The sequence below is a fragment of the Apium graveolens genome, chromosome 6 (assembly GCF_009905375.1).
Source record: "Apium graveolens cultivar Ventura chromosome 6, ASM990537v1, whole genome shotgun sequence".
Classification (NCBI taxonomy): domain Eukaryota; kingdom Viridiplantae; phylum Streptophyta; class Magnoliopsida; order Apiales; family Apiaceae; genus Apium; species Apium graveolens.
The window spans coordinates 61,335,440-61,349,680 of NC_133652.1; the positions used below are offsets into that span (position 1 = coordinate 61,335,440).

Below are 14,241 nucleotides of genomic sequence, written 5' to 3' on the forward strand. Positions count from 1 at the left end.
TATAGAGAATTGACATATTGATAAGTAAATGACTTATCGATATCTTGAGTTCTCTACATGTGTATTTGACTTGTCGAGGTCTTTAGATCTCTATATGCAGAAATGACGATATCTCTGAGATCTCTACATGAATAATTTAACTTGTCGATATCTCTAAGATCTCTACATCCAGAAATGACTTGTCGATATCTCTGAGATCTCTACATGAAGAATTTAACTTGTCGATATCTTTGAGATCTTTACACGAGGAAATGACTTGTCGATATCTTCATTTTTCTACATATACATTTAACTTATCAATATCTGAGATCTCTACATGCAGAAATGACTTGTCAATATCTCTTGGGACTTCTCTACAAGTCATTTTGGACTTCTCGACAGACTTCTCGATATCCCTTAATCTGTGACTTGTCGAAATCTGACTTAGAACATTTTTCCTAGAACAGTTTTATTCAAATCCAAGCTGCTACACTTCTCTCTGAGGCATGATCAGGATTTGATCTTCTTTCAGAGTTTATTCCTTAGCTTGAAAGGTTGTTCACAGAAAAATCCTCTAGTCTAATCTACTAAACATTTTTACAGACTCAAGGAATACAATTACAAAATACAAATATAGATTATCATACAACTTAATTTTAGGGCTGTCAATATGACTTAGTCTTGTTATATATATATATAGGCATGTCTTGCACAACATAAAACATTACACACCTTAGTACATCATACATGATAACATTATATAGAATACATGTACAAAATTTTTCAAATGTACTAAAATTAAAACCATTACAAAAAATAAAAAATTATCTTAAATTTTAAAATTAATCACTCTCAAAGTGGTCATTATCGTTTCTCCTTCAGTATCCTTATCATCATTCAGCATAGTTTTTTCCATTTCAGTGGCCTTCATTCGTAAATTTGGGTTTTCTTATATCAATTCGTAATATTTTACATAAAAAGTTGAAAAAGTAGGAACTAATATCAAATGACAAAGAACTAATATATAAACAAAATACTAAGTCGATTAATACATATAATTATAGTAACAGAGAACTATTTACAAAAAATTGAAAACATGAACAAATCTAAAACAAAATAATAAACTTATGTAAACACATTCGTATATCCTAGGGGTGTACGTGGTTTGGATTAGATCGGTTATGAGGTAAAAGTCGAAACAAACCGCGAAGAGCGGTTTTAGGAAATCGTTATCCGCAACCGCAAATGCGGTTGCAGTTAACCGCGACAATTGCGGATGCGATTTTGCGATTATTACGGATCATTTTTCCGTTCAACCACTAATTATAAAATAATTAATAATTTACAAAAAATAAATAAATTCAGAACATATTTAAATTTAAGTTTCTTGATAAGTTTACATTCAGAAATAAAATACAAACTATACGACTAATAACAAATACAGATTTAGTGAGAGATAGACTTGTGCGCCGTGAGAAACTTCATAGGGTTCTTAGGGTTTGAGACGGAATTGAGGATAGGTATTGGACTACTAGTTAGACTTCAAGTAATGGGTTTTGAAGTCATAAATGTGTTTACTTATTAATTTATATGATATTAAGTATATTTTTGAAAATATATTTTAATATAAATATATGTAGCGGTTTGCTGTTGCGTTTGCAATTTTGTGATTTTTTAAAATTTAAAACTGCATCCAAACCTCGAATAAGCGATTATTAAAATTCAAATCTGCAACCAACCCGCGTTTCGCGATTATCCGCAAAATATGGTTCAGCTGCGAACAGTTGAGCGGTTCAATGTCGTTGAGCGGTTCGTCTGTACACCCGTAGTATATACCGTATATAAACTATTGGGATTAAGGAGATAAGATAAATAACATTGAAATTAGAGATATAAAGAGGATAGATATGAAGGAAAATAGTATATGAATGATGACAAATCAGGAGGAAAATGAGGTTGAAAAGACATAAGTAATTAGAATTTTGGCAAAAATGAACATTTGAATTTGTGAAAAAAGTTCAATTTTTTTAATTTGGGCGTTATTTTTAATATCATAGTAAATTAAAGCATCGTTTTCTACCGATCTGCAGTAGGTTATGAGATTAGTCGAAAATTATGTGTTAGGTCACACACACTGTAGAAGGGGGTTGAATACAGTGTATAGTACAATCAAATCGAATTAAGAACACAAGTATGTAATACAGAATAATCTTATTGATAAAACAGTATTGTAATGGAACCGTTCTCTCTCAGTGATGAACAAATATCATGAGAGCTGCTAGGGTTACAATGAATAATATTCTCGATTAAGATAACACTTATAGTGTAAACCCTATGCTGTGTTTATATAGACACACAGTTACAAGATAATCTTCTAATTGATATCGAATATAATTCTGTATCCTAAAACATATCAATTAGTTATCTTTTCCTCCAAGTCTTCTAATCTTCATAGAATTCTTCTCCATGCATATATCTTCTTATTTTAGTCTTGATCTTCTTTCCCTTTAAATCAACCGCCTTCCTTATCTGAAAGTCTTCTTAAGTCCTGATATTATCTCCTGATGAATATCTTCTGATATCTTAAATTCTGATAACTTAAGTTCTGATATCTTATGTTCTGACTTCAGTATAAGTATTGATTTCCAATTAAGTCCTGGTTTGTCCAGTTAGTCAAGATCTGAAAACTAAACACAAATCATTATTAGACATGACATCACAAATATATCTAACATTATGAAATTATCGGTTTAGGCGCAATATTTTGAAATTTTCAATTTTCGCGGTTAGTTATGAATTTTTAGGAAAATTTGCCTCATTTCCTACCGATATGCGGTATATTTTAGATTTTGTTTTAAAAAAGTTAACTACTTTTGGAATCAAAATTTGACTTATACACGAAAATTAAACCCCTCATCACTACACTAAAAATGTTTTTTGTGTAAGATTTTATCCACAATGTTTGTTGTTAAAAGGTTGTTAACAAACAGTTTATTAGCCGTTGGATGGGGGATTAACGGGTGAGATGGCATCCGGACCGCGGAAATTTTCAGCGGTTGGTCTGGACGGACCGCGGAAAATTTCCGCGGTTTGGTACTGTCCCCTTATCCCCAACATCCCAACAGAAGCTCATTTCACCACAAAAATACCAAAATTTCCAAGAAAAATTATACTCTCTCCAAGTGACCAAATTAGGCGATTTTGGGGCATTTTCATCAAGAAATTCAAGGAGTTTTGTCAATTTAAGGTATATTTCTTCTCTTAAATTTCACAATTTCATGGCGGATAAATTATTTGCTCGTATGTTTCGTCATAAACGTCAAAATGAAAAAAAAACTATTGATCATAGTTTACATCTTGATGATTTAAATACTAGTGAAGAACCTAAAACCCCTGTATATGTTGAAGATGATGATTTTGTAGATAGAAATGAGGAATTTATTAATTTAGATGACGATTTGGTTGATGTTGAAGATGAAAATGATGAAAATGAGGTTGAAAACGAGGTTGAAAATGATAGTGATAATGTTGAGGGTGAGGATGAAGATGAAGATGATAATGTAGAGGATGCAAATTTGTATAAAAATGTTGATGGGGGGGAGTTCCATATTTGAATCAAATTTTTCAAAGTGTGGATGAGGCCGGTCATTTTTTTAGGGCTTATGCTTTACGAAATGGATTTGCTATTAAAATTCAAGCTAGTCATCGTAATAAAGACAACGAAATATATGGTTGTTTATATGTTTGAGGCTTTATGGAAAAAATGTCGTCGCCGAGAGTAGTCAAAATAAACGGCGTAGAGAGGTTCTTCCTAAAAGCGAGTGCAAGGTGAGGATGTATGTCAATTATCAAAAGAAAAAACATCACTGGGAGGAAACTAGCCTTGAATTGGTACACAACCACGGTCTTGTTTCCCCTAGTAAGTTGAATTTGGTACAACGAGAAAGACATGTCAATACCGCGACCCGTAGTTTGATTAAAACGCTTTATGGTTCGGGGGTTCGTAATTGTCAAGTGATGAATGTGATTGGTAACATTCATTGAGGTAATGACAAAGTTGGTTTCAATGTTCAACATGTTAGGAATGTGTTAAGAGACGAGAGGAAGAAAAGGTTTGAGATTAGTGACGCCCAAGCGGGGTTGGACTTGTTGCATAGGTTGAATGAAGAAAGTGGTTCTAAATATTTTATTAGGACCGAAGTCGATGAAGAGAATCGCTTGAAGTGTCTAGTATGGATTGATCCGAGATGTATAATGGTTTACCAAAATTTTGGCGCTGTTATGGCTTTTGATACCACTTATCGGACAAATAGGTATGCAATGCCATTTGTCCCATTTACCGGAGTCAATCATCATTATCAATTGGTAATTTTCGGGTTTGCATTGATGCGGGATGAATTTGAGCGGCAATTATGTATTTTCTTTGAATTAAAGTATTAAATTTGAGATTGAAAGTGTACCTATAAATTTGAGATTAAAAATTAAAATTTACAAATCAAACTATATATTAGAAATTGGTATGAAATGTATTCAAAAGTTTTTTTTAACATTTGGACAAACGTTGACTTTTGTTGACTTTTTTAAGGAATTTTCAATTTAATGTAAAAAATGAAAAAAAATAATTTTTGTTTGAAAATCACTTATTACCATATTTTAAGACTTTTGAGAGTGGTTTGGAATTTTGGAAGTTAGTTTAGGACCAACTTCCAAAAATTAAAAAAATTCAGCAGAAGGTTACTTAGCATACTCTGTTTTCCCCTGTGTTCTGCTCTGTTTTTTGGGGCAGAAAACTAAACTCATGGACCGCGGAATTTTTCCGCGGTTGGGTAGGAGAGGGACCGCAGAAAATTTCCGCGGTTGGGGTCTGGAATTTTTTTTCCAGCCTAAAAACAGAGCATATTCTAGCCTGCAAATTCAAACCAAAAAACACCAAAATCAGATTCCAACCTGCATGCAACCCAACCAAATCCAAATTCGCAACAATCCACCAAATTCACAACAATCCACCGAAATCCACAACAATCCAACAATAGCCACCAAATTCCAAAAAAATCCACCAAATAAAATCCAACCACATACGAAATAAAATCCAACGACATACGAAATAAAATCCACCGACATACGAAATAAAATCCAACGGCATACGAAATAAAATCCAACTACATACGAAATGAAATCCAACTACATACGAAATAAAATCCAACTACATACGAAATGAAATCTAACTACATACGAAATGAAATCCAACTACATACGAAATCTAATCCAACCACAGAAGTACTACGAAGCTTCGTGACGCCTACGCATACGAATCCCGGGAATTCCCCTTGCCTTCCCTAGCTGAAGCTCCCTGGCTATCCGATACCTAAAGGTATCCACCTCCTCCTGCGACCAATTCGGTACCTCGGCTAAGTCATATCCTTGTGTGAAGTAGTCCATGTACTTCATCACATAAACACTGCAATCATTAGAGTTTCGTTGCTTTGGCCTGGACGGTAGAGCTAGGACCTCGGCTGAAGTAGGGACACGCCCCTCGACTGGGTGTATCATATGCAATAGCCTCGGCATCAACCATGACTGCAATGAAATAATGATCCGAGAATGAATATAATATACAATTGGTAAGGACTATATAGAATACAGTAATAGTATAGGAACATACCACCACTCGTATATCCTCACAATAATCCGGCTCATCATTCATTGAATCTATGATAAGACCTTCAAATTGTCTAGTACTGAACATGAACAAAACCCAATGCACATCTCCGACACAACATGGGATGAATATGTAGTCCGCCTCGAGAACAGAAGGACCAACAATAGCACTGAAAAAACCAGTAAAACTATGTAATGCTTTATTCCATGCCCTCTGCAATGTATCTCCACCGACCCTTTTTCACATGTCCTTTCCTAAGAATTATGAAGTAGGGATCCATGAAATAATAGACGGGTTTCCTCTCTCATATACCTCCAGTGTGAATCTCCTCCTCCCGACTCCTTAGCAATCCCTGAAAATATATATGAATGCAACAAGTAAAATAAATGCAACAACTACAATGAATGCAACAACTAAAATGAATGCAACAACTAAAATGTATTAGACAACTAAAATGTATTAGACAACTAAAATGTATTAGCAACGAGTAACGAACAATACCATATAAGTGTATATGATCTTGTCATCAACCCATGTTCCTGGAGCCAGACTCTGCATAGCTGATGCATGGACGTGATAGTCCTGAACACTAAGAAAACCGGAAATCCTCGGTGCCATCCCAAAGCCCCATCCCCAATCTGATTATATAACATTCTTCTTTATCATGCTGAGACTCTTAGTGATACTCCACTTCTCCTCTTTCATCCTTTGGGATGCAAGCTTCGCGGGCCTACTAGATGAGGCAATAGCCTGGGGTGGCTGAGACACATGCTGGGATGGTTGTGTCATGTCAACGACATCCTGGGCAGGAATGGCTGGAATGTCAAAGTCATCAGCCAAAGGTGCAATGAAATCTGATTTTATGTTATGAAATGTAGGAGGTCTGTAGGCGGGTCCTTTGATCTTCTTCATCAACCGAGAGAATGGTATGAGGAAGGTACCAGAAATCCTCCCAAACTCCTACACAAACTCAGGAGGAACCCTGGTATCCAGCTGCTTCAACATATTAAGCCCGGTAGCCGTCTACAAACAAAAACAAGCAAAAAAAATTTCATTTATTCCACAAGAATATCATATCATTAAGATGAAATACGTGTGAATGTAAATTTTATAGTGGATGGTGGTGTAATGTGAAATATACATATTTATAAAACACTTACAACTTCATATCCCTCGAGACTATCATACAACTCCCTCATCTTGTACTACTGCTGAGGCTGTGGATCGGGCTTCCCTATGCGCATACGAGATATATCAGCATACCACGCCATGTAATCAGCCTCCGAAATTGTCTACCGAGTCATCAACAAGTCCATCCAAATCTGAACAGAACCTGGCCCTTTTTCCAATATCAATAAACCACTGCACCAACCAATCCTCCCCTGCAAACGTGGCATCCTTAGCCCCCCTGTAACCAACCATGTTCACCGGTGCCCGTGGAATCTAGGGACTAGAACCAAACTGTCTCGACACCCTGTCCGAATGCTGCCACTCGACCACGTCTTAACATACAAGGGGAACTCGACCGCACCCAGCTAACTGTTCCTGTATCATCTCACTGTCCATAACATCCTCGAACCTAGCATACGGCCTCCAGACCACCTCATCACCAGCAACACCATCAAACTCACCCCTATAGAACGGTAAGCTGTGGTGAGGACCTGACATAATGCGCTTCTTCGAAACCCCGACATGAGTATAACTAGAATAGGCACATCCCTCAGCAACCGGATAATCCTCCTGACTGGGAGATTGTAAAGGCACGCCAATACGAGGAAATCTCTCGTAAGACCAAACCTATAACACCCAGACACAACAAGCAATGCTCTTGCTGCCCTTCCTTGCAGCAATCTCCAAACCCCGGTATATATGAGCTAACACAGCTGCACCCCAAGCATAATAAGGAATCTCCCGCATATTAATCAATGGTTGCATATACCGAACATGAACAAAAGACCGGTTGATGCTAGGGAAGAGGATACAACCCATAAGGAATAGCAGATACGCCTTAGTATGTACAACCGTGACCCTCATATTGTTCTTCTCAGGCTTCTGTGCACCATATCTCTCAAACAACCACCCTAGCTTGATGTTATTTTGATACAAAGCCTCCTTCACCTCCTCCTCGGTCAAAGGCTCAAACCAGTTATTAGCAAAATACGCAGCCTTGTTCTCTATCACCCCACAAGTCAGTGCATCCCCCTGAACTGGCAACCCTAGAATAAACCCTACATCCTCCAGTGTAACAGTCATCCCCCCTGCCTCGTGAAGAAAGTGTTGGTCTCAGGTCTCCAACGCTCTACCAAAGCAGATATCAACCGAGTGTCAGTAGCCAAGACAACAGCAGGGTCTGCAAAAATCCCAAACCCAAGCATGTGTAGCAATTCCCGCTGTGGTCTCCTTAACTTCCACAAGTGTAATGACTTGTTCCCCAAATAACTCTGCAACTCATCTCTCCCTGCACCATCCCAAACATCTTCACTAACATGATACCGATTATCCCAAATAACATTATGCGCGTTCGGACCCGACAACATATTCCCGAAATCACCAAAATTATCCATACCTGAAAATATTATCAACATAATTCATCAATCACCACAATAAAAACACCACCACGTTACACAATAAAAACAATCACCAAATATATAAACACCAAGTTCACAATACATTCGAAATAACTACCCATAATTTGCAACAAAATCATATATTAATTACATCCATACTTTTACACTAATATAATTCGAATTTAACACAAATTTTATCATTACAAATTCGAATTTTATCATACAACTTTATCATTAAAACTTTGAATTTTACACTAACATAACTCGAATTTAACACTAAATTTATCATTAAAAATTCGAACTTTGACAAAATTATGACGAATTATCCTAAAATTGTAACACTAAAATTCGAATTATAAATAATTTAAGGTTTAATAATTCGAATTATCCTAAAAATTATCCTAAAAATTCGAATTTACTATTTAGCACTAAAATTATCACGAATAATCCTAAAAATTATCCTAAATATTCGAATTATCACTAAATTTAACACTAAATTTATCCTAAAAAATTTATCCATATTTTTCATTACATTAAAATTCAAAATTTATAATAAATAAATTTAATTTCATACACAATTATTAAAAATTTGAATTAATATTGTAAATATTATTACGTTAATTCGATTTTATATACACTAAATTAATTCTAAATTAACATTAATTTATCCTAAAAATCAAAATAAATCAATTCCAAATTATGAACCCTATAAATTCTAAAATTTTGAATTTAATCATACTACGATTCATATGTTAATTCATTTACAAGGATTCATACATTAATTAACCCTAAATATTTGAATTACATACACAAAATCAGATCTACAACAAGAAAAAACATAAGTTTATATCAATAAAACTGTAAATAACATAAAGGTATCGATTATATACCTTGATAACGAAAAAGAAGACTGATTTTGCTGGGTGTTTTGCTTTATTGTGGGTGTTGCTCCTGCTGCGATTTGCTTCTGCTCTTGATATACTCTGCGCGGCTGCTGTTGTTGTGTTTGTGTATGTTTGTGTTTGAGAGTCTGTGTTTGCTAGGGATTAGGCAAACAAAAAACAACCTCAACCGCTGAAAATTTCCGCGGTCCGTGCGGAGGGGTATTTTGGTAATTACTCCGGACCGCTGAAAATTTCCGCGGTCCCCTTGCTGTTGTTTTAATTACCAGCCGTTAGTTCTACCATCCAACGGTGGAAAAGCAGTTTGTTGTATACCGGTCTACAACAAACGTTTGTTGTAGACCGGCCCCCTTATTGAAAATATATATTCTCATTACAAAGTCATTGCAAATATATTAAAAACTTTCTAGTTTTTTGTATGCATGATACTGTGATAATGATTTTGACATCTGTACAGTTGGATTTTGAAATTTATTTTTTTAATATTTGATGGAAGCTTAATTTAATCCCTAATATTCAATCTTTTAATGCACAACATCTATTTTTTAATTATGTAAAGGGTTGTTTTTTTTGAAAATAAAATTTATCAATTTTTTAAGTTTAGTAGATTGGTTAGTACGTAAAATGACTTTTGAAATTATCTTCATGATACTTAAATTATTTTATATTTTGTGTATAATAATTAATTAATTGTTTAAAAACATTTTTTTGTTATAAAATCATTACAAACAAAATTTAAAAATTCAAAATTTTTGCATACATGATTACTTGTATTCATATAGGCATCTGTAGGGTATGATCATCGAAATAATTTGTATAAAAAACTATTGTTGAACCCTAATCCTACCCCTAAGTTATAATTATATTTAAAATTTAATTAAAAGTAATTGTTGGTAGAAAATGTCATTAGCTAGTAGGAAATAGCATAACTGTATCCATATAAATTTACTACCAATTGTTTGTGAGAAATGAACACTGGAAATTTAATAAATCACAAGTCAACATATATTCATACAGTGGACGAATCATTTACTATCGTTATTATGCGGTAAGAAATGTTATAAGCAAAACATCATCGTTTTGATGACCACGTGACACATGGGTATTATCGTATTCATTTTTTTTATCAATATTGGTAAAAAATTGATCAAGCCTAGCTAACGATAGGAAATACTTTGCAAAAAATGACGTCATTTTGTGTGCCTGACAAAAAATGAGATGATGAAATGGGCCTGATTCTACCATTTTCTACGGTTATCAGTTGAAAATGAGGAAATTTCCCATCGACCTTGTGAGTCGTAGGAAAAGAATCTTTAAATTAAAAATCGGTAAAAAATTATCAATATAAAATATTATAATAATAATTTTTTGGTAAAAACATATTTTTCTTATAGTGTGACATCCATATAACCTCTGAGTCAAAACTTTATTTGTTAACGTATGTGATAACCCTTCAACACTTAGCAAAAAGAGGTAAGGTGTACAGGAAATCACTTTCATTTGTTAGTTATAATAATTTACATTATTAATATTACATTATTAATATTCCTGCTCGTACCATTTTGTTTAGATGAACATCCTCGTAGTAATTCAATTTTACGAAGCGACGGAACATGAAATCTTTAAAAGTAAAAAAAAATATTTTGTTAGGTAATTCAATTAAAATACAAAATTCCTAAACAAAATATAACACAACTTAAACACAATCATTACATTAATTAAAGGATCATTTAAATTTTATTCATATTCAATGGCTATTGACTTTGAACGGTCTCATAAATTAAATTGTTGGATTTTGTAATATTTGTTATTATCACATTGTGATTGATATTGTCTTAGTGTTAAATATTATCATTACATAGTTAATGTCAATCATATCTCTAGAGAATATTGTTAATGATTGATTGACCTTATATTGAGGGGTTATTGTCACCCTTGTAACTATATATACTTTGCTTGTGCATAATAATAGAACACATATAAATCATATACTCTATGATTATATGGTATCAGAGTTAGGTTAATTTTTTTTTATCGTAGGTTAATTCTTTTTCCATTAACCCCAAAACTCTTCCATCATGTCCAACACTACCAACAACAATACAACAGGACAACTTCTCTTGGCTGCTAGCACGGCTTCCCCTGTTAATTTTCAAATCCCATATGTTACCTTCAAACTTGACAGTAACAACTTTTCTCTATGGCGTAATACCGTTCTCGCCTCTCTTCAAGCATTTGACTTGGAGGACGCAATACTGCATTATAATCCTCCCTCAGAATTCAAACCCCAAGCTGCTGATATCACCACTCAACAAGAGATCAACCCAGATTTTCTTGTGTGGCGACGCCGCGATCATTTTGTCCTTCTCTGGCTTAGATCTACATTGACAGAGTGTGTCTTATCGCTAGTTGTTCATGCCAATTCTGCGCACGAGGCCTGGACCACTCTTGATCTTACGTACCAGGCTCAAACTTGGGCTTATCGTATGGCTTTAAAGAATCAACTTCAATCTTTTATGAAAGGATCATTGTCAATACAAGAGTACGTTGAGCAGAAAAGAAGTATGGTTTACGATCTGTCAGAAAATTTACACCTTGTTTCGAATGAAGATCTAGTTGGTCATATTCTTAATGGTCTTGATAGCTCGTATAGCCCTTTTATCACTGCATTTATTATGAAGACAGAGGATGTTCACGTGGACGAACTCATTGGGCTCCTTCTTCAAGAGGAAGAGCGTCTTGCTTTTGAAATAAAGAGACAAGCCCAACCTGCTATTTTGCACTCACCACCAGCATCATTGATTACTGCTCCTTCATCTAATGTTACTTATAATTGAAATTTCTTGCGCAACAACCGCTCACTGCCTTCCTCTGGTGATTTTCTTAGCCGTGACAACAACTGTCAATGTGACAATAATCGTTCACCTGACACACTTTATGGACCTCCTCGTCATCGCACTCAATGTCAGATTTGTGGAAAGATGGGTCATTCCGTCATTGATTGCTTCAATCGTAACAATCATAACGATTATCCAGCTCGCCATTTTCCACCTCGTTCTTCTGAACGGTCAGCCAACTATGCATCTCCATCATCTATCATTGACCCCTCTTGGTATTTTGACACTGGAGCTACTGATCATGTCACTCCGGATCTCAATAAATCAACCATATCAGATGAATATCGTGGTAATGACAAACTCTTCATGGGCAACGGTAACCAATTAATTATTTCGCATTTTGGCTCTAATACTTTACCTCCTATGTCCAATCGTGTTATGCCTAATTATGTGTGTCTCAAAGACATTCTCATTATTCCTAAACTCATAAAAAGTCTTCTTAGTGTCTCCAAAATAACTCGTGATAATCCTACTTACATGGAATTTTATCATGACCATTGTGTTCTCAAAACTCTACAGGGAAAACCTCTTCTTCGGGGGGGGTCGTTGATCACGGCCTTTACCATCTTCAGCCACCATTCCAATCTGCTAGGCCTCCACCCACTGCACTATTTGGAACCCGCACAACTCTACATGGTTGGCATCACCGCTTAGCTCATCCTCATGAACATATTCTTCGTCTTCTTATTTCTCAATTTAGTCTTCCCATTAGTTCTAATAAATTTCCTACTGTTTGTGATGCTTGTCAGTTAGGAAAAAGTTATAGTTTTCACCTTCTGAGTTCTCATGTTAGTTAAAATAAACCTTTTGATCTTATATACTCAGATATTTCGGGTCCTTCCCCGATTTTATCTTATAATGGAAATCATTTTTTTGTTCTTTATTGATGATGCTACCAAGTTTATTTGGATTTATTTTCTAACCCACAAATTTCAAGTCTTTAACATTTTTGTTCAATTTCAAGCAATGATTCAGACACAATTCAGATGTAATATCAAGTCTCTTCAAACAGATTGGGGTGGTGAGTTTCGTAATGTATCAACTTTTTTATCTAATCAGGGTATCTCTCACTGTGTATCATGTCCTCACACTCAAGAACAAAATGGTGCTGCTGAACGTAGAAATAGAATTATTATGGAAAAAGGTTTAACCCTTCTTGCTCATTCTTCTTTACCATTTCAATTATGGGAACAAGCTTTTCACACAGCCAGCTTTCTCCATAATCGTACTATCACTGCCTTACTAAATTATGAATCACCTTATAAAAAAATATTCTTAAAAATTCCATATTATAATTTTATTAAGACATTTGGGTGCCTCTATTATCCACTATTACGACCATATAATAAACATAAACTCGATTTTCGGTCTCTTCCGTGTGTATTTCTAGGTTTTAGCTCTAAGCACAAGGGTTATTTATGTCTTCATGTGCCCTCTTCTCGTCTTTATATTGCTCGTCATGTTGTATTTAATGAGAATGTGTTTCCTTATGCTAATCATTCAAGCTCATATGTGGTGCCACCCAAAAACATGAACTCTCAATCAAAACTCGCTCCTAATTTTACCCTTGAAAACATCCCACCTATATCTCCACAAGTTGACCAGTCCTTAATCAATACCGGCAATTTACAACCACCTATATCTGATGACATGCAAACCCATCCGCTATCACCTTCCTCTAGCCAAACTTCTCCACCATCTCCTTTAATTCATGATTACCCACAATCATCTACTCGTCCTTACCCTAATGCACTCTCCTACTTTCGTGCCTTAGATACCAACTCTCATACCATGACCACTAGAGCTAAAAAATATACCTTGAAGCCTAAAACTTTTAACTTAACCCGACACCCAATCACCCTAGATTCTAACAAAGAACCCACAACCTATCATCAAGCACACAAACATTCTTGTTGGCAAGAAGCTATGCAGGCTGAATATAGTGCTTTAATTCGTAATAATACTTGGTCCCTTGTACCACGTCCTCCTGATATTAATTTGGTTGGTTGTAAGTGGATTTATAAGATTAAAAGGAAAGCAGATTGTAACGCCCCCAAATCCGGGGTCACGAATCTAGGTCGTCACGCCATCCTTCACTCATGTGTAACCTGTATTGATTCAATAATCCAACAGACCCCAATCTCACGCACAAACACACACAATTTATAGCCTTAGAAATGATGTACAAAATGTAATCTTCTTTTATTACACCCAAATGTACTTTACATGATCTTAGA

General features: G+C 35.1%; 1 protein-coding gene and 1 long non-coding RNA gene across 2 annotated transcripts; one reads left to right on the plus strand and one right to left on the minus strand.

The window, feature by feature from the left end:
- Nucleotides 1-3,742: 3,742 nt before the first annotated feature.
- LOC141665165 (protein FAR1-RELATED SEQUENCE 5-like) lies at nucleotides 3,743-4,419 on the plus strand. The gene is made up of 2 exons (XM_074471145.1): nucleotides 3,743-3,807; nucleotides 4,062-4,419. Exons 1-2 carry the CDS (start codon nucleotides 3,743-3,745, stop codon nucleotides 4,417-4,419), a joined length of 423 nt encoding a protein of 140 aa, XP_074327246.1.
- Nucleotides 4,420-5,244: 825 nt separating this feature from the next.
- On the minus strand, nucleotides 5,245-6,276 carry LOC141664303 (uncharacterized). The gene is made up of 3 exons (XR_012551952.1): nucleotides 6,140-6,276; nucleotides 5,642-5,990; nucleotides 5,245-5,556 (listed from the first exon to the last, which is right to left on the minus strand). It is a non-coding gene; the product is annotated as an uncharacterized LOC141664303 (long non-coding RNA).
- Between the last annotated feature and the right edge of the window lie 7,965 nt (nucleotides 6,277-14,241).